The sequence below is a fragment of the Heptranchias perlo genome, chromosome 13 (genome assembly GCF_035084215.1).
Source record: "Heptranchias perlo isolate sHepPer1 chromosome 13, sHepPer1.hap1, whole genome shotgun sequence".
In the NCBI taxonomy this organism is placed as follows: Eukaryota; Metazoa; Chordata; class Chondrichthyes; order Hexanchiformes; family Hexanchidae; genus Heptranchias; species Heptranchias perlo.
The window spans coordinates 48,889,761-48,917,604 of record NC_090337.1 but is presented as its reverse complement, the minus strand read 5'-3'; the positions used below and the strand labels follow the sequence as shown (position 1 = coordinate 48,917,604).

At 40.3% G+C, this 27,844-nt stretch overlaps 1 protein-coding gene across 1 annotated transcript in view; it reads left to right on the top strand.

Annotated features, from left to right (window-relative positions):
• The window catches only part of copb2 (COPI coat complex subunit beta 2), a 38,443-nt gene that overhangs the window by 318 nt on the left and 10,281 nt on the right, over positions 1-27,844 (top strand). The window contains exons 2-14 of the mRNA XM_067995439.1: positions 2,347-2,484; positions 7,587-7,673; positions 13,353-13,479; positions 13,714-13,862; positions 14,116-14,262; positions 14,759-14,858; positions 16,389-16,531; positions 17,737-17,936; positions 18,662-18,772; positions 19,253-19,341; positions 20,431-20,537; positions 25,723-25,866; positions 26,109-26,239. Coding sequence (XP_067851540.1) covers positions 2,347-2,484; positions 7,587-7,673; positions 13,353-13,479; positions 13,714-13,862; positions 14,116-14,262; positions 14,759-14,858; positions 16,389-16,531; positions 17,737-17,936; positions 18,662-18,772; positions 19,253-19,341; positions 20,431-20,537; positions 25,723-25,866; positions 26,109-26,239 — 1,673 coding nt within the window. The remainder of the gene's footprint in view (positions 1-2,346; positions 2,485-7,586; positions 7,674-13,352; positions 13,480-13,713; positions 13,863-14,115; positions 14,263-14,758; positions 14,859-16,388; positions 16,532-17,736; positions 17,937-18,661; positions 18,773-19,252; positions 19,342-20,430; positions 20,538-25,722; positions 25,867-26,108; positions 26,240-27,844) is intronic.

Genomic DNA, 27,844 nt, shown 5'->3' with positions numbered 1-27,844 from the left:
GCCTGAGCCTGAGCCTGAGCCCGAGCCCGGCTTCATGTGTGAAGAAGGGAGAGGCAGAATGCAGCCTGTCAGCAGCTCACTGAAGGTGCAGCAGGGCCTCTTGTTCTTAACCATCACTTTAATGTCTGATTTAAACAAGGAACAGTGTTTTTTTTGGTGAGATTTGTATGTAATGTTTGCTTTATTTTAGATGCAACAAAGATATTCGGATCTTATTGGATGTTTAAGTCTCTTGGACATTAACCATAGAGTCCATGGCTACCAGTTCCTGGGTTCAAATCTAATTTAAAGGTTTCAGATATTTTCTAACTCAAGAATGAGGCTGAAGAGTTATATAAATTAACCCTGAGAATAAGTGCTTCATTTCTCATATTTTGTATTTGAGGATCTTCTGTAGAATTGCCAGGTGGTAGCATCCTGCTCATGAGTAGTCAGAGGTCTGGAATATGGCAGTGTTGTTTACATGTCCCTTTAAGGCCCCTGTTAAACTACTTTCTGTGTGAACTCTTAAGTAGATAACCAAGGTACTTGTAACTGCCTGTAAATTTTGGCTCCACATGAGAAGAAGTCACTATGAAGTGATTTGTCTATTTAAAGATAATTTTGCATTTTATTAAGTGTAATGGGTGTGCACTAGATGCAAGACTTCTATGTAAATCAAGTGATGCACGCTGTTAGTGCCATTTGACCAGTCTGGTGTGCTACTTCATGAAGATGTGAACGTACTGGCTGATAGACATGTCTGGAATGTAAACTTGCAAGCAGTTAGCATCCTGTTTTTGTTGGAAACTCCGCCTCCAGCACTTCTCCTCCGCTGTCCAGCTCAGAGGGACTGTCCTCACTTGGTTCCACTCTTACTTATCAAATCGTAGCCAGTGCATCTCCAGCAATGGTTTCTCTTCCTACCCCCGAATCATTACGACTGGACACCGCCAACGATCTGTCCTTGGCCCCGTTCTCTTCCTCACCTACATGCTGGCCCTTGGCGATGTTATCCAAAAACATGGAGTCAGCTTCTACATGTACACTGAGAACATCCAGCTCTCTCTCTCCACCCTTCATTGTCTGTGCTGTCAGACTGCTTGTCTGATATTCAGGCTTAGATGAGCTGCAATTTCCTCCAGTTAAACATAGGGAACATCAAAACCCTCACCTTTGGTCCCTGCCAAAAACTCATCCCTTGATACTGATTCCGTCCCCCTCACTGGCCACTGTCTCGGGCTGAATTAGGCAGTTATGATAAAGTTATGATGCAAGTTGTAAGGAGTTGAATGTTAAAATTGCAAGATAGTATCATTTTCAGTGACCATGGAATTAAATGATCACAAATATATTACACATTTGTCATTATGGATATGTATTGGGAATTTATAATAGTTACAGAAACATTCATATGCAGAATGATTAAATGATTAATGGCAGGTTTTAACAAGTGTATCAATAGAAATACTGTTCCTGCTGATAGCTTTACTTTGTTTCCTCCTCTCTTGAACATAGTGACACTGCTTATGGTTCAGTGGAAGCCAGTGCCCTCTGGTACCTTGCCTAAGTGGCTCTTCACAATGAGCCTGGTCAACGAGTGTTGGTGGCTGTTGCGATGTCAAGCTTCAGGCTGATCAAACTTTCTGAACTTATCTGATAACACTCTGCTACCACAATTCTATATAAAGAGAGAGAAAGAACATTTTTTTATTTATATAGCACCTTTCATGACCTCAAACATCCCATTGTGGTTAGTCTACTAAATCTTTCTTTACGGAGCCCACAGAGGCTAAATTCAGAGCACTTAACCCAATGACCGAATCGAAGACCCATATTTTCATGGGACTGTGATGCTGGTGATATAAGGCTGCTGGGCTTGTTTATACTCCATCTGGTGCATTCATACAGTGTAAAAGCTGCTGTCAGAATGGAGGCTATGAGTTCAGTCACGCTCGTGAAGATAACACACAGCTGTTAAAGTAAAACAAATGCAACAGACTTCAGCTTTCATTAATTGCCACAATTAAAGGGCATACTTTTACCTCCAAATTGGCTTCATTTTGGGACGTACTTCTATTAAAAACAAAGTGATGCTGCGCCTTTAACTTTGCAATTAAGGCACAAATAATCTTTCACAAAGTAAGAAGTGTTAAAATTGTGATGAATAAGAAAGACTGGGGTATAAATTTGTCTTCGGTGGTAGGACAAAACAGGCAATAGCGATTCGGCAGCCACTTTTACACTCCGCCTGATTTTCTATTCCATTGCGCTACTGCTCGATGCATTCGTATCCCTTGTGTTTTTTCCAAAAAATTTCCTGGTCTTTGGCATAATATTAATGCTTTTTTAAATTTTGTTTTCTAGCCTTTGAGACTAGACATCAAACGGAAGCTGACCGCTCGGTCTGACCGAGTGAAAAGTGTAGACTTGCACCCGACTGAGCCATGGATGTTGGCCAGTCTTTACAATGGCAGCGTCTGCGTGTGGAACCATGAATCCCAAGTACGGGCGTTTATTTCCTCTTCTATTTCTGGTGATTGTTACAATTGTTAAAGTGTTTAATAAAATGTATAATATTTCAGTCATTACATCCCTGTTCTCTAGGATTCTCATCTAAAATTGCTTCACCTTACTCCTTCTTTCTGCCTCAAACTTTCCTAAAAAGACTCATAAGAACCATTTGTTTTTTCTCTTCTTTTCTCCCCTGCAAAAATATCCTCCTTTTCCTGCACAGTGCCCAGCTTTCCCCTGTGAAGCAATGTGAGACTTTCTTTTATGTGAGAAGCACTGTATATTAGTGACATTTTCCAATATTTTTAATTTAGTGATGGAACTTTCAATATACCCAACTCCTCTTCCTGGCCCCCATGTTAGCTGATATTGTTAACTGTTCCCTCTCCTCGGGTACTGACTCTTTATCCTACTGCCGTCATTACCCCCCTCTTCAAAAAACCCATTCTTGACCCATCTGTCCTGGCAGATTACTGCCCCATCTCCAACTTCCCTTTCCTCTCAAGTCCTTGAACACATTGTGGCCTTCCAAACCCGTGCCCATCTTTCCCACAGCTCCATGTTTGAATCCCTCCAATCAGGTTTTTGCCCCTGGCATAGCACTGAAACGGCCCTAATCAAAATCGCAAAGAGGAAGAAATGTGTAAGAAAATATGTGAAATGGGTAAAGGACATAGTTAAAATCTCCCATGATTATTATTCTATCCCCAAATAAACTGGCAAGAAGAGGTAGGTAAAAGGGATACAGGGAATGGAGTTTTTACAATGTGGGCAGGACTCCTTTCTTACCCAGTGTGTAAAAAGCCCAATAAGAGAGGAAGCACTGTTGGATCTAATAATGGGAAATGAACCAGAACAGATAAGAGAAGGAAGCATCGGGGAAAATCTAGGCAACAGCGATCATAACATAATAAGGTTTAAGATAAAGATTGAGAAGGACATAAGTAAGACAAAGACCAAAGTAATAAATTGGAAAAAAGCTGATTTTTCATGGGATGAGAATAGAACTAGGGAAAATAAACCGGAAAAATTTATTGATAAAGAAATAGAACAGCAGTGGGAAACATTTAAAACTGTGATCAATAGAGTCCAGGAGAAATATATCCCACTAAAAAGTAAGAACAAACTAGTCAGTAATGATGCACCTTGGATGAATGAAGAAATAAGGACAAAATTGAAACTAAATAAAAAGGTATATAGTAAGTACAGACAACAAAGGAAAGGATGACAAAATAAGAAAAGGTTAGGAAAGAAGTTTTAAAAAAAAATAATTAGGAAGGCAGAGAACCTACAAAATTAAATTATCAAGGAATATAAAAAGAATATAAACACATAAATAACAAAAGAAAAGTCAGGATTTGGATAGGGCTACTAAGGGATACACAAGATAAGCTGACAGGTAATGACAGCAATATGGCAGAAATATTAAATAATTACTTTGCCTCAGTATTTACCAGGGAGACTAACATGGTGGGCATGACATTAGAAGAAGAAATCAAAAAAGATATAAAGGCATTTACGATAGAAAAGGGGGAGATAATTGATAAACTAATCAAACTTAGAGAGGATAAAACCTCTGGTCCAGATGGATTACATCCACGCATATTAAAAGAAGTTAGGGAAGAGATAGCAGAGGCAATATTACACATATATATATATAAAAATTCATTAAAAAAGGGAATAGTGCCAAGGGACTGACAGAAAGCTAATGTGATTCCTATATTTAAAAAGGGAGGTCGAACCAGTCCGGGGAACTACAGACCAATTAGCTTTTCGTTGGTTGTAGGAAAGATAATGGAATCCTTTCTCAAAGATATAATAGAAAAACATCTAGAGACCAAAAACAGAATAAAGAACAATCAGCACGGATTTCAAAAGGGAAGGTTATGCTTGACCAGCCTTACTGAATTCTTTGAAGAAGTAACAGAAAGGATGGACAAGGGTGATGCAGTAAATCTAATATATTTGGATTTTCAAAAGGCCTTTGATAAAGTACCGCATAATACACTCATGACTACGGTCAGCATGTGGAGTCTGGGGACCAGTAGCAGAATGGATAGCAAGCTGGCTACAAAACAGAAAAAAAAGAGTAGAGGTTAAGCATAGTTACTTAGACTGGCAAAAGGTGAGAAGTGGTGTTCCACAGAAATCGGTGCTGGGGCCACTGTTCAACATTTACGTAAATGATTTGGACTCGGGAAATGGAAGTACAATTTCAAAATTTGCGCACAACACCAAATTGGGGAGTATAGTTAATACCGAGGAGGACTATGACAAAATACAGGAAGACATTAATAAACTTGCAGAATGGGCATGTAATTGACAAATGAATTTTAATATAGTTAAGTGAGATTGTACATTTTGGTAGGAAGAATAAGGGAGCCAAATACTGCTTGGAAAATAAGAGTCTAAATGGGGTAGAGGAGCAGGGGGATCTGGGGATACAGATACACAAATCATTGAAAGTAGCGACGCAAGTTAATAAGACCATTTTTTAAAAAAGCAAACACAGCACTGGGGTTCATTTCTAGAGGGATAGAATTGTAAAGCAGAGAAGTTTTGTTAAACTTGTACAGAACTTCAGTTAGAAGTTAGAACTTGGAGTACTGTGAACGGTTCTGGTTTCCATATTATAACAAGGATATAGCAGCACTGGAGAAGGCGCAAAAACGATTTATTAGGATGATACCAGAACTGAGAGGTTATACCTATCAGGAAAGATTGAGCAGGCTGGGGCTGTTTTCTCTAGAAAAGAGAAGACTGAAGGGTGACCTGATAGAGATCTTTAGTATTCTGAAAGGGTTTGATAGGGTAGATGTGGAGAAGATGTTTCCACTTGCGGGACCATAAATATAAGATAGTTACTAATAAATCCAATAGAGAATTCAGGAGAAACTTCTTTCCCCAGAGAGTGGTTAGAATGTGGAACTCGCTATCACAAGGAGTAGTTGAGGCGACCAGCATAAATGCATTTAAGGGGAAGCTAGCTAAACACATGATGGAGAAAAGAATAGAAGGATGTGATGATAGGGTTAGATGAAGAAGGGAGGGAGGAGACTCGTGTGGAGCTTAAACACTGGCATGGACCTGTTGGGCCAAATGGCCTGTTTCTGTGCTGTACATTCTGTGTAATTTTATGTAAATGACATCCTATGTGACTGTGGTAAATTATCCCACCTCATCCTTCTCAAACTGACTGCAGCATTTGGCACCATTGACCACACCATCCTCCTCCAACGCCTCTCCTCCGTCGTCTAGCTGGGTGGGACTACCCTTGCTTGGTTCCATTCTTATCTATCCGGTCGTAGCCAGAGAATCATCTGCAATGGCTTCTTTTCCCGCTCCCATCCTCAAGGATCTATCCTTGGCCCCCTCTTATTTCTCATCTATATGCTGCCCCTCGCGACATCATCGGAAAACAAAATGTCAGGTTCCATATATATACTCACCACCACCTCTCTCGACCCCTCCACTGTCTCTGATTTGTCACACTGCTTGCCCGACATCTGGACGATTAGAAATTTTTTCCAACTAAATAATGGGAAGACCAAAGCCATTGTCTTCAGTCCCACCACAAAATCCATTCCTTAGCCACCGACTCCATCCCTCTCCCTGGCCACTGTCTGAAGCTGAACTGCAATCTTGGCATCCTATTTGACCCGGAGGTGAGCTTCCGATCACGTTTCTGCTCCATCACCAAGACTGCCTACTTCCACTTCCGTAACATCGCCCGTCTCATCGCCTGCCTCAGCTTATCTGCTGCTGAAACCCTCATCCATGCCTTTGTTACCTCCAGACTTGATTCTTCCAAAGCTCTCCTGGCTGGCCTCCCATCTTCCACCCTCCATATACTTGAGCTCCAAAACTCTGCTACCTGTATCCGAACTCATATCAAGTCCCGTTGACCCATCACTTCTGCACTTGCTGAACTACATTGGCTCCTGGTCCGGCAATGCCTCGATTTTAAAATTCTCATCCATGTTTTCAAATCCCTCTATGGCCTCACCCTTCCACATCTCTGTAACCTCCTACAACACTCCAAGATCTCTGCGTTCCTCCAATTCTTGCCTCTTGCGCATCCCCAATTTTAATTGCTCTACCATTGGCGGCTGTGCCTTCAGCTGCCTAGGACCTAAGCTCTAAAATTCCCTCCCTAAACTTCTCCGCCTCTCTACCTCGCTCTCTCCTCCTTTAAGACGCTCCTTAAAACCTACTTCGTCTGTCCTAATATTTCATTATGTGGCTTGGTGTCAAATTTTATTTGATAACGCTCCTGTGAAGTGCTTTGGGATGTTTTACTACGTTAAAGGCACCATATAAATACAAGTTGATTCTGGTCAAATATATTAGAAGTAAAAATCACCTTGTGTAGAATCATAATTCGTAAATTACTTTCTTGCATATAATACCCCTGAATAATTAACACCTACAACTGCATTTTGTGCCAGATGTCTGTGTAAAATTAATATACAGGGTGGTGGTGGTACAGTGAAATAGATTACAAATCTTCTACTTCTGAGATTGAAGTCAGCTCATAGTGAAATTCTCCTCTCCTTAATGGACACTAAGTGAAACTTTCAATCAGTTCCTGCTGAGCAAATGCCAACACCACAAAACTGTTCACATGTCAAAAAATTTAGTATCCCTTAGAGAGGCAACAGTGGGAAATAGAAATATCTCAGTAGTGCAGTACCAGGTGCTGTTTTGAGTTTGTGTTAAAATACCTGTATGTGACAGTTAATATATGCAATTCCTGATCTGGGAATGTCTGATGAAACTGGGCACAAAATCTGGACAAATATTTCATTCCCCAGCCCTGACATCAATCAATAAACCCAAGAACTGATCAAATTAAACTAATTTGAATATTAATAACTTGAATATTCAAAGATAAGTAGTTCTATCCATGGGTCCACTTATTTAGTTCTCATCTTGTGTATTCTCACTTCTCAGGCTGATGTGTGGGTTTTCTACAGTGTAGGTAAATGAGCATGTATATAGAGTATTAAAGTGAATGAATTATCACAGTTGACAATGAAAGCGGATTTTGAATAAATAGTTTACATTTTTGTACTGTTTGTGTACTCTTTCAGACATTAGTGAAGACATTCGAGGTGTGCGATCTGCCTGTAAGGGCTTCCAAGTTTGTGGCCCGAAAGAACTGGGTTATCACAGGAGCAGTAAGTATCTTTGATTGTGAATTTTATGAGTGCGCAGAAGTAGAGCTCCCTTGATAGCTCAGTCACTAAATATGCAGCTTGATGTGATACAGTGCCATACAGACTGGAAGGTTACGGGAGCGATCGCTGGTCTCTGTTGAGCTAGCTGATCTCAGCTAGGCAGCAATGGGGGCAATACATTTGACCTCACAATCCCCAGACAAGAGAAGGGGAAAAAACAGGGCTGGCTGCCCCTCCTAATATATCTAGTGACCCCAGTTGAAAATGAATGTGTTTGAACGTCTGTTGAGGTTAGGACCAGGCTGAACGGCGATGGCCATCCATATTGAATAGCCAGCTGACACTCATTCCCAGGATTCACATTTGAATGGTAACTTGGCTGAGGTACCAGAGGGTTGCTGAAAATTGTGGAACCAATAAGGAGTCAGCATTTTCAGGTGAGAAGGAGAAACATTTAAAAAAAAATCAAAAATGGATTGATGAGGCAGAAACTAACTTTTAAAAGGAGCTATGTACCTTACCTAAAAATTGTCCAAACTTTAATTATTTGACCAGACTTTGCCCAAACAAGCATCTGTTTTCATTCGTTTGTGTGAAACTGCTTAGAAACCTAGAGATGGTTGTCCATCTCAGGAAGACAATCGTGGGCGAGTTGATTCTTCTCATAGTACATTGGTAATACCTTTATTACACGATACGTTGTGCACAGCAACAACTCATCCTTCAGATGAGATAACTAGCGAACTGAGGTTTTGTCTGCTATTCATGTAGACATTAAAAAGATGGTGGTAGAGCTGGTAAGATCATATGGACCAAAGGGCTGCCTTCATCTGAACCAGTCTCTTGATCTTGTGATATTGACTTGATTAAGGATGCATGTGTTAAAGCTATAAACTGTGACAGTAAATATGTTAATTGTGAAAGGACTTCACTGTAGTACATTCAGCATTTTTATTTGTAGATGCTTTTACACTGATTGGAAACCAGAATATATACATGTAAATTATAAATTGGTAAACACCTGTAACTACAACCTTTAAATAATCTTGTAATTGTTTATACATATATGAAGGAAAAGATAAGTGTCACAAAACAGAATGATGTCAGAGGGTTCCAAGGATGCACTAATCCTCAGCACTTTACGAGGTCAACATAACCTTGTGTCCATTGCAGTCTATATCCACTTCCACTTTTTTATATGAAAAAAAAATATTAGTAGTTTTCCCATGGTATTGCACATGTAGAGTCGAGACCAAATGTAGTTTTCATGTGAAGCGGGGTTAGCGGGTGGGGGATATTTGGACCAGGGCATGCAGACATAATTTGATAACCACTGATATATTCTGTCCTTATTTTCAAATGGTAGTTGATCTCCCGTTGTGTTCTACACTGTAAGTCAGAGAATATGGTCTCTTTTACCTGACTCCTCTGTCTTCGTATTACTGTTTTTCTGTCTTATGCCTCTATCCTTCTTTCTCTCCTCTATTGTTCCACCTTCCTTAACTCTTTTTGCTTCTTTCTTTGACCTCTTCTGCTTCTGCTTCTTCTTTCCTTTCGGGTGGTATGGCATGATGTGGCAGGAAATGAAGGCTGCATTTTGGAGCGCGTGTTCTGGGAAAAATGTGGCCCTCAGTGCTCCTTTCCCAAGAGCAGGTGATGAGAAGTCAGCAGTCCTCTCACCCTAAACTTGTTTCCCTCCTTATCCCCCTTTTATACATGCTTTCTACCTGTTTTCCTTCAGAGGCTTTGTATGCATTCAAAATTCAACTTTTAAAAAAAAATGAGGAAAGAAATTGTCTGTTTGGCTTCTTTCTCCCTCCCTCATAAGTGTTATCAAGTGAGATAATTAGTTGGCTTTAAAATTCAACCAATTTTTGAAAATTGATCTATTAACATGAAGAAAATCTCTCATGCTCACTCCTGTCTGTTTCGTAGGTGACAGCACGTGAGATAAATAAGCGGCTTCAAAATGTAACTTTTTTCACCTCATTCTTAACCTGTTTCCCTCCTCCCTCCCACACTCCCTTCTTATCTGTTTTCTCAGAGCTTTAGTTTACTTTCAAAATTTAACTTTTTTTTGAAAAAAGAAATAAAATAAGAATGAGGTATGAAATATTTGTCTGCTCCTCTCCCTCTCTATCCTCTTCTCTCTCTTCCCCCATAGCATGATCCAATTCAACTCAGCATCATTGCTTTGGCCAAAAAATATCAATGCCATGTTCAGGCTTTTGGGAAAGGCTGAAGCCTTTACGTAAAAACTTTAAAATGTATAAAATTCCTAGAGGGCTTGACAGGTTAGATGCTGAGAGACTGTTTCCCCTGGCTGGAAAGTCTAGAACTAGGAGTCATAGGGCTCGATTTTAGCACCCGCTATTGGGTGCGTTCTCGGCGGGGGGGGGGGGCCCCGAAAATCGCGAAATCCAGGAGTGGGACCGGATCGCGCCTCGATCCCGCCCACTTACGGTTTCGCCGCTGACGCGCCAGAGTGTGCGCACAACCCCCGCTGGTGGGAATCCCGCAGGCAATTAAAGCCAGCGGGATGCCACTTGACAATAGTTAGTTTGGTATTTCAGGTAATTAACTGACCTGATTAAGGGACTGTGTGTGATTTTTGATCAACATGGGGCTGTTTCCCACACTGGGGGAAACACTCCCAGCTCGAATGGACGTGTTGCAGCTGTCACAGCCTGTGGCAGCTGCAAAGGTCCATTTGACAGGTGGCGGGGTGGGGGGTGACCCTCACTCATTGCAGGAGGCCACTCTGTCACTTGGGACAAAGTTTGGCCTCCACCACCCTCCTCTTGACGGTCAAAGTCACCAAACTGCACACTTACCCCTGGGTCCTGAGACATGTACCTACCTTGCGGACCCCCTCAGATGTACATCTTGCGGATGGGGGCCGCCGTAGCTGCGGTCATGACCTCCTCGGAGGGCGAACAGCATCACCAGCCTCGCCATCCACGCCGTCCACCTCTGACACGTGGAGCTCCACAACAGAGTGCTGTGACACATCCACCTGTACAGCAGGAGGGAGGGCTACCGCAGAGAGAGATGGGTCGCAGAGGGCACTACCCTCGCCACAGATTCCACAGACCGAGGCTCAGCCTCCTGGACCTCTCTGAGCAGCAGTGCACACGGAGGCTCAGAGTCACTCGACATGTAGCCGTGGACATCTGCAGCCTCTTTCATGCCGAGCTGCTCCTGGCTGGCCCGTGCACCATCTTCCTACCTGTTGCTGTCAAAGTCGTCGCGGTCAAAGTCACCACTGCCCTCCTGAATTCTCCTCCACAGCCTTCCAGGGTGCAACCGGGGACATCGCCGATGTCTCTCAGTCGTCTGCGCAGAAGAGCCCTGCAAATACACCTACACCCACTCTGCAGTGACACAATGGGTGGCATCAGTGGTGGGTCCTCATAGTGATACCCAGGAGCGGGCATTATTGCACAAACCGGACAGGATTCGCGAAGACATGGCAGTAGTGGTGCCAATATAATGTGTGATGTGAGTTGTTCTGAAATTCAATATAAGTAACAACCATGACAAACCCTCAAACACCCCTGTGCATCCCCTTCATGCTCACGACACGTTTGCCTTACGCTGCCTACTGCACATATGTGATGCATGCCCTGTGGCTGCAGCACAGGTGGTGGCAGGTTGAGTGAGGCTGGCCGTGAGAGAGATGCATGAGAGGGTGAGTATGGGATAGAGCCATGAGATTGTATGAGGATTGGGTTGCGTGGTAGTGGCGGGTGAGTACTGGCGAGGTGAGTAGGTGCAGTTAAGATGAGGATGGGGTTTGAGTGGGTATGAGGGGTGATGTGACAGAGTAGTGTTGGCAGTGCCGAAGGAGATGTGGGGTGGGGGCAGTGATGTGGCAGACGGAGTGTAGGGGAAAGACTACGTGTACTCACTGTGGCTGACCTACTGAGGTCATTGGACCGCCTCCTGCACTGTGCAGGTGGGCGATATGTTGGTGGCGCAGGTGACCCCCTCTGCCACCTCGAGCCAGGCCTTCCTGGTGGTGGAGGCGGGCCGCTTCCTCCCGCCCGCCGGGTGGAAGATCTCTGTCCTCCCCCTCCTCCTCACCCCATGTATTGATACCTGGGGTGAGGCATCATTAAACTGGGAGCAGCCTTCCCCCTGGGCTGCTCCATGCAGTCATCTTTGCTATTTGTTGCAGCATCTGTCAGTGGAGGACTGCCCCTTTAAATAGAGCGCCTCCAGCTGACAGATCTTACTGCGCATGCGCAGCCCGCCCGATGCGCAGATCAGCAGCGGGGAACCCGGAGGAGCAGGTAAGTGAATCCAGTTAGTGGTTTGCCTGCTACGATCGCGCGGGAAACCCACTAATTTCACCGCGCCCGCTTGCCCATCCGCCGAGAACCCGCATCCCTGCTAAAATCGGGCCCATAGTCTCAAGATAAGGGATCGGCCATTTAGGACCGAGATGAGGAAAAATTTCTTCACTCGGGATTGTGTATCTTTGGAATTCTCAGAGGGCTGTGAATGCTGAGTTGTTGAGTATATTTAAGACTGAGATCGATAGATTTTTAGACATTAAGGGAATTGAGATATGGGGATAGGGTGGAAAAGTGGACTTGAGGTAGAAGATCAGCCATGATCTTATTGAATGGTGGAGCAGGCTCGAGGGGCCGTATGGTCTACTCCTATTTGTTATGTTCTTAATAAAGGGATTAAAAGAAACTAAAGATAATTCAGTGGATAAATCTAATCATGTTATTGTGAAATGTGTACATTTTTGAATTTTTTTATTTTGCTTAAACCCTTATTTTGGACATTAGAAATTTTTTAGTGAGGGGAAACATAGCTAGTTTTCAGAAAACATTTTTGAGATAATTGTGGGAACCTGGTGGCCAGATTGTGCAGTCAAAGTGACGAGCTTACATAGGTAAAATCTATAATAAATGTGGACATAGGAATTTATAATGGACAAAGTTGATCGAAGTGTGACAGAAACATGACAGGAAGTGTGCATCTACGTAAGATTACTATAGCTAGATTGTGATTTTATATTTATAGTTCAATCGCAAATTTATGGCAATTTGGGAAGAAAAGTCAAGTTGGTTGGAGCATAGGAGTTTCTCTGCAGTATGGGCTGAGAAGCTGGAAGACGTGAAACCATTGATGGGCGGATGTAATTAGTGATCAGTAACTATTGTAAATGCAGACATAGAATTATTAATGGAAAAAGCTGATACAAAAATGTGACAGCAAGAAGTAAGTTTTCAAGATAGGAAGTTCCTACCAAAGTCACATGATATTTAATATATTGCAGATCATCTCAATAATCATTTGATAGTAAAAGTCGAGTTTCGGTCTCCCACTGCCATCTGTTTACTGAGTTATGTCAGTGCGCAGTATTTAAATCTGCTTGATTTATTGGTCACTGTGGAGTCGCTGCCCGCTGCATTTCAGTGTGTTAGTGAAAGTAGCCTTCTCTTTGTATTGACACGAGGGGAAGATTATCTTAAAAATAATGAATCACGTTTTACTGCGATTTTCTTGATTGTCTGCTCTGTCATTTTGAAGCAGTGGTCCGTACAAACTGCCGTTTATTTTAAATTTACTGAAATGTATAAGAACAAAATAAAACCTAGATTTAAGAAGCCAATGGCTCTTTTGGATTTGCATCACACAATTTGTTCCCTTGTAATTTAGGATGATATGCAAATCCGAGTTTTCAATTACAACACACTGGAGCGAGTTCACATGTTTGAAGCTCATTCAGATTACATCCGTTGCATTGCTGTTCATCCGACTCAGTCGTACATCTTGACCAGCAGTGGTGAGTGTATATTACTTCAGGCTTATTTCTTTAACTTTTGCTTGGGCAATTATTCCACATAATGTAGTCTGTGCATTTATAATTAATATATATAGTTTTTATTTCTGATCAAAAATCTTTTGATTTTAACACCAGTGAGCGGAATTTTTTCTGAAGATTTTGTCTTGCGGTAGTTATAAAATCTTGTTGATTTGTGGGATGGTTTCAAAGACTGGGAAATTGTTTCTTTGATAGATGACATGCTTATCAAACTGTGGGACTGGGAGAAGAAGTGGATCTGCACCCAGGTTTTTGAAGGGCACACCCATTATGTTATGCAGATTGTCATCAACCCAAAGGACAACAACCAATTTGCAAGTGCTTCTTTGGATAGGACCATTAAGGTATGTGGGCAAGAGTGAAGGGTGGTGCAAAGCCATTTGGAAGGAAGAGCTGAGAAACCTTTCATATGGTAGCTATGACCTTTCCGAGTAAAAGAGCGTAAAACTTAGTCTTGAAAACAATTTGACTTAAATACCCTTCAGCCTAAAATATGGAGATTTGATTTATAAATATTTGAAAGGGATTTGTATTATATATTGATTTAGAAAAAAAATCTTAATTTGAGTAAATAGTGCATCAATATTCTTATTCCAGGTATGGCAGCTTGGCTCATCCTCGCCTAACTTCACCTTGGAGGGCCATGAGAAAGGAGTGAACTGCATTGACTACTACAGCGGCGGGGACAAGCCATACCTGATTTCTGGAGCTGATGACCGCCTAGTTAAAATCTGGGACTACCAGGTAAATTGTAATAATTAGATTGATAAGTAATTGTTCATACAAGTTGAGTAATTACGTAGGATTATTTTATCGTGAAAAGCACAGAATTTTATTTAACACTGCAGTTTGACTGTGTTAAATCATGAACACTTGAGAAATAAACTTTGCTCCAGTAATGTAATTATACAAAAGTTTAGCTGCATTCTTCATTTTGATTAGGATCAAAACTTCTAGGCAGTAGGGCCAATAGCTGATCACAGCACTGATCCTGCAACAAAACTATCAGTATTCCATTAATATAAGAGAAACTAAATATATTTTGTATAAAATTGTTGTCAGTGATTGCAAAACGCTTGAGCATTACAGCACAATTCAGTGAACATGGTCACCATTGCTGTGTGCACTGACTGCTCCATTGCCAAATGCACTGATCCAATGAACTAAGATTAATTTTTAGTCCTGAAGTAGTAAATACGGTTTGTACTTTTTAACTGAAATAATGCCGTCTTGTTTGTAGAATAAGACCTGTGTTCAGACGCTGGAGGGTCATGCTCAGAATGTCTCTTGTGTCAGCTTCCATCCTGAACTTCCAATTATCATCACTGGATCAGAGGATGGTATCGTACAAGTTTTAATAACTGTGATTGGCGCTTACTATATTGAAAGTTCCATTTTAGTTTTGCACTACTTTTTGTATTAAAAAATCCAAACAGTTTTTTTTGTAGGATAAAATTAATCGTGGTTGATAGATGTCTTATCTTCAGATAGTAACGGCACCTCCCGAAAGGGCAGGATGGCAATTGTACTCATGACTGTAAATTCTGCCTTGCAATTATATAATTATTTTATAAATCAAATGTCCTAAATAGTATTATCTCAGCAACAACCTTTTCCAAAGCACATATACACTGAAATAGAAAATTCAAAATTTGTATATTGGGATGGAGTGCAGAAATGATAAACAGAAACTTGAACATTTTTGATTGTTTTGGCAGTCTTTATCAGTAGCTTAGTGAAGGCAAAAACTTGCTGTACACAGCACATTCTGTTACTAGATTAGTATTAACCAAGAAGTTGTTTCAAGGACAATGGTATATTACTGACGCAAGTAATTATGGATGATCCGTGCAATGTCTCAAAAACCTCTCTGACATTTTATTAGGTCAGCTGTTTGCTCCATGTTGAGAGACAAATAAGCTGAAATTCTAGTTTTTTTTTATAAAACAAGCATTGTAAAGTGCAGGGAAATATATTCTTACTGAGTTGTAAAAGCAACTTGCATCAGAATTTTCCCCATTTAAAAACCGTGGATGTAAAACATATTACTAATTGAGGAGGTGCTCTGATACTCGAGTGTATGTTCACAAAGTTCAGAGTTTCTTTGTAGTATTACTTTTATTTGAAAGGTAAGTTGTTAAAAAGTTTTCATTGTTTTTGCCCATTTCCCCATATTGCTATAGCAGGAAAGGGACCTGGGGTTTTTGATGCCTGTATTTGCAGGCAGCCAAGAAAGAAAATCGAATGTTGTGATGTAAAGCTAGGGGTATGACTGAGATTGAAGGAGGTGATGTTTGTTACATCTGGCCTTGGTGAGGCAGCATCTGGAGTAGTGTGTTCAGGTTTAGTCTCTGTATTACAGGAAAGATGTAGAATTGTTGGAGGGAGTCCAGAGGAAAGCTATGAGGCTGATTCCTCAATTAAGACGGCTGAGTTATGAGGAAATATGGTTTTCCTCAAGACTTCATTTTCTGGAGTTGAGGATGAGGAGATTTTCATCGGTATGGGAAATTTGGACCTAGGAAAGTTTTTCTGTTGGATGCAGGATTCAAGGACTAGGATACACAGTTTAAAATTGAGGTCATCAAAGAAAAACAAGAAATTTAGGCAACTTTATTTTTTAATAAGAGGCCGATAGAATTGTGAAACAGATTACCAGCTAGGGTGATGGTGAAGAAAACAAGTTTTAAAGAAGGACTGAATGAATTCCTGTTAGTCAAGAGATGCAGGGCTGATAGTTATAGAATCATGGTAAAACAAAACTGATGAGACATTTGGAAGAATAGGCTAGATGAACTAATAGTCTCTTGCCCAAAATATTACGATGTTACTATGTATATAACTGATCAATTGCATTTAATTCTTTAAAGGTACTGTCCGTATCTGGCATTCGAGCACTTATCGTCTAGAGAGTACGCTGAATTATGGGATGGAACGAGTCTGGTGTGTGGCAAGTCTGAGGGGCTCCAATAATGTGGCTCTTGGCTATGATGAAGGCAGCATCATCATTAAGGTATGTTAAATAAAATACTTCTGTTTGAACATCCATAATCTGCAGTATGGAGGTGTAATTTTTTTAGATGCACCAATCATTTAATGGGAATTGAATAAAGTGATGTTAGTTTCTTGATGCATCAATAGAGCTACATGGTGATCGTTCTGTTGGATATACTATTCTCTAACTATACCTGGCAAACACGTGCAGATTTGTAAGTGTATTATATCAAGTATGTTTGATAATAAAATATCGCCATATCTTGATCTGTTGTGTTTATCGTTGCTGACAGATTTTTAAAAAGTACATACTGTAAAATGCGGAGAGCTTCTACTTCTGATTTTTATTTCAGCAGAATGACAAGAAATGTCTGAACTAATGACCTTGGCCCATATTGATCTTTTGAGATGGAGTATCTCATACTGTCCAGGGACTCATGCCCACAATCACCTGGTTGGAATGTAGTTGCATTGAGCATTGGTTATAGGGACCTTCTCAGAGGGTCAATTTTTAATTGATTTCACTCACTAATGCACACATACGGGCATGAGTTTAAAAACAAGCTTATAACTTTTTAATTCTTCATACAGTCATTTTGGTTGTGTGCTTGTTTTTTATAATTATAGATTTTTGGTGAATTTTTGCTCCTCAAGATGAGGAATGTTTCTGGGAATGTAGCATGCTTTCACTTTTGGCACCCAGTATCTGAATTGAGTACTCATAGAGCAGATATAAGTGCATAATAGAAGTAATGTAAAGTTTATATTACTCTACCAAGCAATGTATCTAAATTCCTTCACCAACTTTAGAAGATCATACCTTGCTGCATCAGTGAGAAATTTTCCATTACCCATGCCAGCTAACCTGTGTTCTCCGAGTTTGCTAAGCTACAAGCAGTTTTGTGCACAGGATGTATGTTCACATGGAGCTGGGTTGAACTGCTGAAACTCATTTCAAGTAAGACCCTTGCAACTAGTAGAGAGAGAAGCTTTCATCCCCTCAGTCTGGATTTAAACCCAGGTATTAGTAGAGACAGCCCCATGCTAACTCATTATGCCACTCAGTCCTTCCCTCCTCACCCACATCCAAATTACTTCTTTTGGAATATTTGGGTTTTAACTAGAGAACTTAATACCATTTAATCGACATGTTGGTCTTTCTTTGCTTTTAAATGTGATGGGACAGTCTGGTATTTAACAACATTTATACTTAAATATTTTTAGCTTGGTCGTGAAGAACCAGCAATGTCTATGGATGCTAGTGGTAAAATTATTTGGGCCAGGCATTCTGAAGTCCAGCAGGCTAACCTCAAAGCAATGGGAGATACTGAGATAAAAGATGGTGAAAGACTTCCTTTGGCTGTGAAAGACATGGGAAGCTGTGAGATCTACCCACAGACAATTCAACACAACCCTAATGGAAGGTAAGGCTTTAACTTTTCCCAGTTTACAATGGCATAGACTAAGATCAGTATTTAGTTTGTATTGAGCCACACGTGGGAAATAGTAACCGCAAACAGATTTTAATTGTTAGGGGGCTGTTACTTGGTTAACTTAAAGTGAGCTTTTTAAAATGTAGAAATGTTCAGTTTGTAATTTTACTAAATTGTGCTTTTGTTCCTATTGAAAATAACATATTTGTCCATAAGACACCTGGAGCATTAAAAATGTGATTTTTTTTTTTTAGTACAGTGTTAGAAATGACAGTGGAAAGGAAATACAACCTCAGTCTTTAGGTTCTACATATATCATCAGGAAATGTAACCATCAATAACTTGTACCTTCCTCCCACCAACAAAGATAAATAACAAAATAAACTGCAAAAGAAAATAAGATATTGTTTCTCTTTCAAAAGGAGGGAACCTTCTCCCAATTCCTTTTGGAAAAATCAGACTTTTGCTCTTTTTCTCTCCACTGTGTTGGTATTCTTAATGTTGCTGTTAGCTGCCTTTACATTCAGTGCTAACTGGTTTGTACAAATTTCATAACTGAGGTTTAGAGTTCTTATATATCATTACAAGCTGAGTTTATTTTTTTGCTTTGAAAGTGAGGATATTTTATCTGTAGAGGAATTGAACCATCAATTTAGACTGGTTATTTAAGAATGTGAAATTCTCATTCATACAATCATTTCAATTTTGGCATTTAGGTTTGTTGTGGTCTGTGGTGATGGTGAATATATTATCTACACTGCAATGGCTTTGAGAAACAAGAGCTTCGGGTCTGCACAGGAGTTTGTATGGGCACACGATTCTTCTGAGTAAGTAAAATTCAAGGTACATGACTGTAATTCGTATGTAGAAACAGGAGTAGGCCATTCACCCCATTGAGCCTGTTCCGCCAATCAATTAGATCATGGTTGATCTGTATCTTAACTCTATCTACCCACCTTGGTTTTGTAACCCTTAATATCCTTGCCTAACAAAAAAAATCCATCAATCTCTGTTTTGAAATTTTCAATTGACCTAGCCTCAACAGCTTTTTGGGGGCGAGAGTTCCAGATTTCCACTACCCTTTGTGTAAAGAAGTGCTTTCTGACATCACCCCTGAATGGCCCAGCTCTAATTTTAAGGTTATGCCCCCTTATTCTGGACTCCCCACCAGAGGAAATAGTTTCTCTCTATCTACCCTATCAACTTCTTTGATCACCTTAAATATCTCAATTAGATCACCCCTTAATCTTCTATATTCAAGGAATCAGGAAATACTGAGTAACTAATGGGTTTGCTTTCCTTTTCAGATATGCAATAAGGGAAAGCAACAGTGTGGTTAAAATATTCAAGAATTTCAAAGAAAAGAAATCCTTTAAGCCTGATTTTGGAGCGGAAGGTAATGTGTTGCAGTTTACACAACACCAACTGTATTGAAGGGATATGATATCCAGAGTTACCAAATAACCCTATCCTGCAGTGTTTTGAATACTGTCCATTCTCCATTTTGTTATGGCCAGGAAATGGAACTTTCTTTTTCACGGTTCCCTCAAAAAAATGCAACATACTTAACATTTTGGAAAGTGTACTATTGAGAGCCTTTTGCGTCAATCCATCATTGGATGAGGAGATTATGTCGACCATTTCTTTATTGAACCAGAAAGTCACCATTCACTGGGAATAAAGATAGAGGAAAAGAATTTGACTCTTTGTGTGTAGTATTAAAATTGGAAGGTTCACTTAGAATGGTTAAATGCTTTTATAGTTAATCTGTAATTTACATGAAAGTGAAGAAGTTATGTTTTTTTAGTATTTACGTGAAACATGACCATATCTCTGTGTGTAGTGATGACCCATACAGAGTGCTTTTTAATAAGCAATACATTATCAATTATGTAACATTTTGGACTGCACTTTAAGTAAAGATCCTGAAACATTTATGAATCTCACACTGCAAGATGGTGAGGGACATCTGTTTTATAATTCAGAACTAAAATGATACCTGTACCAGATATCCTCTCCCTGATAATTCAGAAAGTGGCTCTGTGCTTTGAACTATATGAAAGGGGAAGGTAAGTACAGGCCATGTTGAGAGAAGGAATTAGAGAAGAGACAGCTAGAGCATAAACAGAGCAAGATAGATGAAGGAAAATGGATGGGGTAAAGAAAAAGAATGATGGGATAAAAGAGGAAGCGAGCAAGAAAGAGAGAGAATAAAGCATTATCAAATACCATGTAGGCGTTATCTGTTGGTCGCCTTAATTTTTCTTGCCACTGATTTCTGGGTGATTCACAAGGATATGATGTACTTAGGCACTGAAGACTGATTAGTAACTTTCAATTTTATGGAGCACATGCCAGGTTAAATTGTTAAAATGTAACGGCATAAATACAGGGATTTTGTCTTATATTTTTATCTTATTTTTAAAAAAAATACTTGTCTGACATTATTTGAACGTGATAACTGGAAAAATTTTCTTATTCGCAGGTATCTATGGTGGGTTCCTCCTGGGTGTCAGGTCAATGAATGGCTTAGCGTTTTATGACTGGGATACCACTGAACTCGTCCGCAGAATCGAAATACAGCCCAAACATGTAAGTCATATAACCTGACAATTAATGTTACACAGAGGGAGAATGTTCCAAATTAAAAACAGATTTTGTTTTTTTAGTACCTATCTTGATTTAAATACATCAGCTCTCTTGGAATTTTAAATGAATATATTTCCTTTGGGGCTGGAACGATTTGCTTCTGAGGTGTTTTTAAAATGCAAATTGATGCTACATATCTGAGCTAATGATTTTTGTCTTGCATTCTTACTAGTTGGTATATATGCTGCCATGGCAATTAGCTCCAGTATAAGAGGATTTATAGTGTTGATTTATTGCTGAAGTTCTCCTTGAGATCTTTGCTGTGTACATGCTATGCACGTAGTTGGAGCTTGCAGTATACAGCGGCTTACGTTTTCCGATCATAACGCTGATGGCAACCCATTTAAAATGAATGGACTGCTGTTTGTGTTGTGGTCAGAAAACCTAGGGCATCTTGTGAACATGGCTTGAACTTGCAGTATACAGCCTGTGTACAAGGCGTGGTGGAGGAGGAAGTGCTGAGTTAGGAGAAGTGATTTAAACCCGAGGAAACAAGTTGAATTTTACTTAAGGAATAACTTTTAAGTAGTTTGTGGAAAAGACTGCCACTTAGCATAATAAATACGTATGCTTTTTTGTAAATTATTCCAGATTGTGATGATATAAGGACAGGGTGACATAAGGATGACATAAGGACAGTAGTGAGGAAGGATCTTGGCTTGGAAGATCAGGAAGTAGAATCAGTATGGGTGGAGATAAGAAATAACAAGGGGCAGAAAACACTGGTGGGAGTAGTTTATAGGCCCCCTAACAGTAGCTATAGTGTTGGACAGAGTTTTAATCAAGAAATAATAGGAGCTTGTAACAAAGGCAATGCAATAATCATGGGGGACTTTAATCTTCTTATAGACTGGGCAAATCAAATTGGCAAAAGTAGTTTGGAGAATGAGTTCATGGAATGCATTCAAGACAGTTTCCTAGAACAATACGTCGTGGAACCAACCAGAGAACAGGCTATTTTAGGACTTGTATTGTGTAATGAGACAGGGTTAATTAGTAATCTCATAGTAAGGGATCCTCTGGGGAAGAGTGATCATAATATGATAGAATTTCACATTGAGTTTGAGAGTGACGTACTTAAGTCCGAAACTAGAGTTTTAAACTTAAATATAGCCAATTACATAAGTATGAGAGACAAGTTGGCTAAGGTAGATTGGGAAATTAGATTAAAAGGTATGATGGTAGATAAGCAATGGCAAACATTTAAAGAAATATTTCATAATTCTCAATGAATATACATTCTATTGAGAAATAAAAACTCCAGGGGAAAAGTGATACATCCATGGCTAACTAAAGAAGTTAAGAATAATATTAGGTTAAAAGAAGAAGCTTATAATGTTGCCAAGAGGAGTAGTAAGCCTAAGGATTGGGAGAATTTTAGAAACCAGCAAAGGATGACCCAAAAAATGATAAAGGGAGAAAATAGAATATGAGAGTAAACTAGCAAAAAAATATAAAAACAGATTGTAAGAGCTTCTACAAGAATGTAAAAGGGAAGACAGTAGCGAAAGTAAACCTGGGTCCCTTAGAGGCTGAGACAGGAGAAATTATAATGGGGAATAAGGAAATGGCAGAGATGTTAAACAAATATTTTGTATCTGTCTTCACAGTAGAAGACACAAAAAACATACCAGAAATAGGGGGAAACCAAGGGTCTAATGAGAGTGAGGAACTTAAAGTAATTAATATTAGTAAAAGAAAAGTACTGCAGAAATTAATGGGACTAAAAGCCGTCAAATCGACTGGACCTGATGGCCTACATCCTAAGGTTGTAAAAGAGGTGGCTGCAGAGATAATGGATAATGGATGATCTTCCAGAATTCCCTAGATTCTAGAATGGTCCCAGTGGATTGGAAGGTTGCAAATCTAACACCGCTATTCAAGAAAGGAGGGAGAGAGAAAACAGGGAACTACAGGCCAGTTAGCCTGATATCAGTCGTCAGGAAAACGCTGGAATCCATTATTAGGAAGTGGTAACAGGGCACTTTGCCTAATCATATTATGATTTTCTGAGTCAACATGGTTTTATGAAAGGGAAATTGTATTTGACAAATCTGTTAGAGTTTTTTGAGGATTTAACTGGCAGGGTAGATAAAGGGGAACAAGTGGATGTAGTATATTTGGATTTTCAAAAGGCATTCGATAATGTGTCACACAAAAGGTTGTTACACCAAATAAGGGCTCATGGGGCTGGGGGTAATATATTAGCATGGATAGAGCATTGGCTAACGGACAGAAAACAGAGTAGGAATAAATAGGTAATTTTCAGGTTGATAGGCTGTAACTAGTGGGTGCCGCAAGGATCAGTGCGTGGGCCTCGGCTATTTACAATCTATGTTAATGATTTAGATGAAGGGACCGAGTGTAATGTATCCAAGTTTGCTGACAATACAAAGCTAGGTAGGAAAATAAGCTGTGAGGAGGATACAATGAGTCTGAAAAGGGATATAGACAGGTTAGATGAATGGGCAAGAAAGTGGCAGATGGAGTATAATGTGGGGAAATGTGAGGTTATTCACTTTGGTAGGAAGAATAGAAAAACAGAATATTTTTTAAATGGTGAGAAACTATTAAATGTAGGCGTTCAGAGAGATTTTGGTGTCCTTGTTACACGAAACACAAAATTAACATGCAGGTACAGCAAAAAAAAAATTAGGAAGGCAAATGGTATGTTGGCCTTTATTGTAAGGGGGTTGGAGTGCAAGAGTAAGGAAGTCTTGCTACAATTGTACAGGGCTTTGGTGAGACCACACCTGGAGTACTGTGTAGAGTTTTGATCTCCTTACCCGAGGAATGATATACATGCTTTAGAGGCGGTGCAATGAAGGTTCACTAAATTGATTTCTGGGATGAGAGGGTTGTCCTATGAGGAAAAGTTGAGTAAAATGGGCCTATATACTCTGGAGTTTAGAAGAATGAGAAGTGATCTCATTGAAAGGTATAAAATTCTTAGAGGACTTGACAGGGTAAATGCTGAGAAGCTGTCTCCCCTGGCTGGAGAGTAGAATTAGGGGGCATAGTCTTAGGATAAGGGGTCGGCCATTTAGGACTGAGATTAGGAATTTCTTCACTGAGGGTTGTGAATCTTTGGAATTCTCTACCCCAGAGGGCTGTGGATGTTCAGTCGTTGAATATATTCAAGGCTGAGATCGATAGACTTTTGGACTCTAAGGGAATGAAGGGATGTGGGGATCAAGCGGGAAAGTGGAGTTGAGGTCGAAGATCAGCCATGATTTTACTGAATGATGGAGCAGGCTCGAGGGGCCGTATGGCCTACTCCTGCTTCTATTTCTTATGTTCTTATGTTCAACGGGGGTAGAGGGATGAATGATTGGTGGTAAGGGAGCAGAATTGGAAATGGTCTGAGTTCTGTGCATGGACTTAAATAATGTGTAAAAGGGCCTTTTCTTGAGCCTACACTCAAGTGACCGTAAGCATTTGATACAGGTACGGTAATGTGTTGGTTATGTTACTGGATTGGTAATCCAGAGAACATGAGTTCAAATTCCACCATGGCAGTATCTGGAAATAAAAAGCTGGTATCAGTAAAAGTGACCAGAAAGGTGTCAGATTGTCATTAAAAACCTAACTGGTTCACTAATGTCTTTATGGAAGGAAACCTGCGGTCCTTACCTGGTCTGGCCTGTGTGACTCCAGAACACCGTGATTGACTCTTAACTGCCCTCTGAAGTCACCTAGCAACCTGCTCAATTGTATCAAACTGCTACTGCAGTGGTTTAAGAAGGCAGCCCACCACCACCTTCTCAAGGCAACTATGGATGGGCAATAAATGCTAGAAATATTCCGAGAATGAATGAAAACATGCTTTACTTCAACTATAAGAGAGAAGCCAGCTTGATGAATGTTAACTGATATGTGTGAATTAGAACTGAGTTTGTCTTTTTTTCCAGGCACTAGAATTGGGGTAACCATTCAGTTGAAAGTAGTTTAATAGTTTATGACTTCCAGGAAAATGATGTGCAACTATTGAACATTGCTTGCTTTACATTTATAATTTAACTTTGCGAAATGAGCCTGTATTTCTGTTGGCAAAGTGCATTGGTGACTTCAGAGCATTACTTTTGTAAATAGTGGCCAAAATAGTGTTGATGCAGCACTCATGCCCGATTTAATATTTAGAAAGGGTGACTGGTTCAATTAATTTCACATTCAAGTCTGTTACTTGTGTTCCTGTAGCTTTGAGCCTCTCAGTAGGAGAAAGGAAAACCACACCTTCTGTGATTGTTCATATTTCCTGTAGGCTCCACTTAGTTGCAGTAGGATTGACAAAAAAAATGCATGTAGCAGCACTGTCGAGACAAGCGCTGCATAGGGGAATAAGCTGACAGTGGAGGCTGATGAATGTGTTTTAGGTACCTGGGAACAGAGCTGTCATGCTTGGTCAGTGACCTGGATCCAGTTAGTTGGGAATCAGTGGAGGTGCTAAATTTGGTATGTTTTAATGTTCTAAAGGATTTGCAGATTCAGCAAAATTAAACTCCATTTTGCAATATAGTGCATTTCCATATTAGTGGCATATAACAGTGACACTGTTTAATGGTCAACGTTATAGAATAGATACATTTGTAGCCAAGTTTGCACGTGACCAGACATGTTTTTTTTATACACCCTGGATGATTTGTATCAGATTGTAGTAGTAATTTAGTTCTTCCGTCCTCTTTTTCGCCCCCCCCCCCCCCCCCAACCACAATTTTCCCTCCTTTCCTGAAGGCACTGACCCATGTTGGGATACAGGGTCAGCTGCCCTCTGTTCCCTTCTCCAAGTGACCATTTTTCTTGTTTGAGTCCAGACCATGAGTGTTTGTAGACTATTCAGCTGTCTTGAACATCACAGCCAAGCCCAATCTTGTTTTCACTGTATCAACATATGCGCTCTTTCCTGTTGGGTTCACTGGATAGCGATCACGAGTCGGAACCCCAACCATTGGCATTAAGGCCAATTGTAATATCTCCACCGCTATGTTAGCCGAGATCAGCTGATTCAAGAGATCAAACTTGGGACTTTGCTGGTCAATATAATTTGGTACTACATTTTGCATTGCATTTGCTACAGTGATATTGATCACCTTACCACCAGATAGCAACATGGTATTCTTTTTCCTTGCAGATATTCTGGTCAGACTCTGGTGAACTGGTGTGCATTGCCACAGAGGATTCCTTCTTCATTTTGAAATACCTTGCTGAGAAGGTGGCTACAGCACAGGAAACACATGAGGGAGTTACAGAGGATGGCATTGAAGATGCCTTTGAGGTAAGATGGAAGCGCTTCATGTAGAAATTGAGAAGTTCCTTAGAAATAACAAAATGAAGATATGGAAATCATAGGCTGTAAAAGCTGCTTGAATAGAACCTGTAATCTCAATTACAGTAGCCTATAATTATGCTGCACAAACCACAACATGCTTCTGACTTTTTTTTTTAACTGTCTGATACTGAGTAAGACTTTCACTGTTCAGTTACTAGATTTGTTTCTTTTGGACATACTTTTTCCAGGTTCTTGGTGAAATTCAGGAAATTGTGAAGACTGGATTGTGGGTAGGAGACTGCTTCATCTATACCAGCTCTGTGAACAGGCTTAATTACTACGTTGGTGGAGAGATTGTCACCATTGCCCATCTTGACAGGTGAATGGGAGAGTGATGGGAAAATCGCATTGTATACATATAAAATTCAACACAAAATATTTTTGGCAGATACCTGTGTGGTTCCTCCTTATATTACATACAATACAGCTACGTGTCAAAAATTTGTAATATGTCTAGACTGTTAATGTCATGTCATTTACCAGATCAGCTGCAGCCAGGAATAATAAATGCACTGCACTTGAGAGCTTGTGAGCAAAAGACAGCTATTTTCCCCAAAGCATACCTCACAGGAACAGTAGTGACTGATTAAAGTTGTCAACCAGTGACCACACAATTGCAGCATAACATAACAATTTACCAACTGAATGCTTGGAACTGTTCTCACCTTCTACAAAAATAAATTCTAGCTTCCTTTCCTTTCCCTTTAAAATAAGCCTTTAAATCTTGGCTGAAAGGAACTCTTATTTCTTTGATGCATATTAGAGTACAGTTCCATGGGCACCGGTTGTCCTCCTAACCCCAACTGGCCATCCTTCATGTGCGAAGCCTTAGACATTGTGTGTTGGCAGGCTATTTACTGTGGGGACATCCAATCCTATTTTCACCCAGCATTCGCTCGTGCGTACTTTCCAGCAGGAATTGTTGGTAGTTATATGGAGCAGGCACCCTTTATTTTATTCTTTCCTTGGTCCCTAGTCCAGGGATGCTGCATCCAATTGTGACTTCATTAAGATCAGCTAACTTGGCACAGACCAAGGGTTGATCTGCGCCCTTCTGTCCTGTCTGGCTTGGTCCTACACCAGGTGGTTAACACAGAAAGTTAATGTGCAATTAGCATGCAAGCAATTAGAAAGGCAAATTGTAAGTTGGCCTTTATTGCAAGGGGTTGGAGTGCAAGAGTAAGGAAGTCTTGCTACAATTGTACAGGGTTTGGTGAGACCACACCTGGAGTACTGTGTACAGTTTTGGTCTTGTTACCTAAGGAGACCAAATACTTGCCTTAGAGGCGGTGCAACGAAGGTTCACTAGATTGAAACCTGGGATGAGAGGGTTGTATGAGGAGAGATTGAAAAGAATGGGCCTATATTCTCTGGAGTTTAGAAGAATGAGAAGTGATCTCATTGAAACTTATAAAAATTCTTAGAGGGCTTGACAGGGTAGATGCTGAGAGGCTGTTTCCCCTGGCTGGAGAGTCTAGAACTAGGGGGCATAGTCTCAGGATAAGGGGTCAGCCGGTTGGGACTGAGATGAGGAGAAATTTCTTCACTCAGATGGTGGTGAACCTTTGGAATTCTCTACCCCAGAGGGCAGTGGATGTTCAGTTGTTGAATATATACAAGACTGCGATCGATAGATTTTTGGACTCTAAGGGAATCAAGGGATTTGGGGATCGGGCGGGAAAGTGGAGTTTAGGTCGAAGATCATCCATGATCTTATTAAATGGCGGAGCAGGCTCGAGGGGCCATATGGCCTACTGCTGCTCCTATTTCTTATGTTCCTGTACTCACTAGGCTATAAGTGGAGCTGAGAGTCTGCTAACCAGACTAACGTATATACGCAAATTATCTGCATAATTCAAAAAAACTGCTATTTTTAATTAAGGACTAATGTTAAACACCAAAATTCAAGTGCCAACATTTCTTT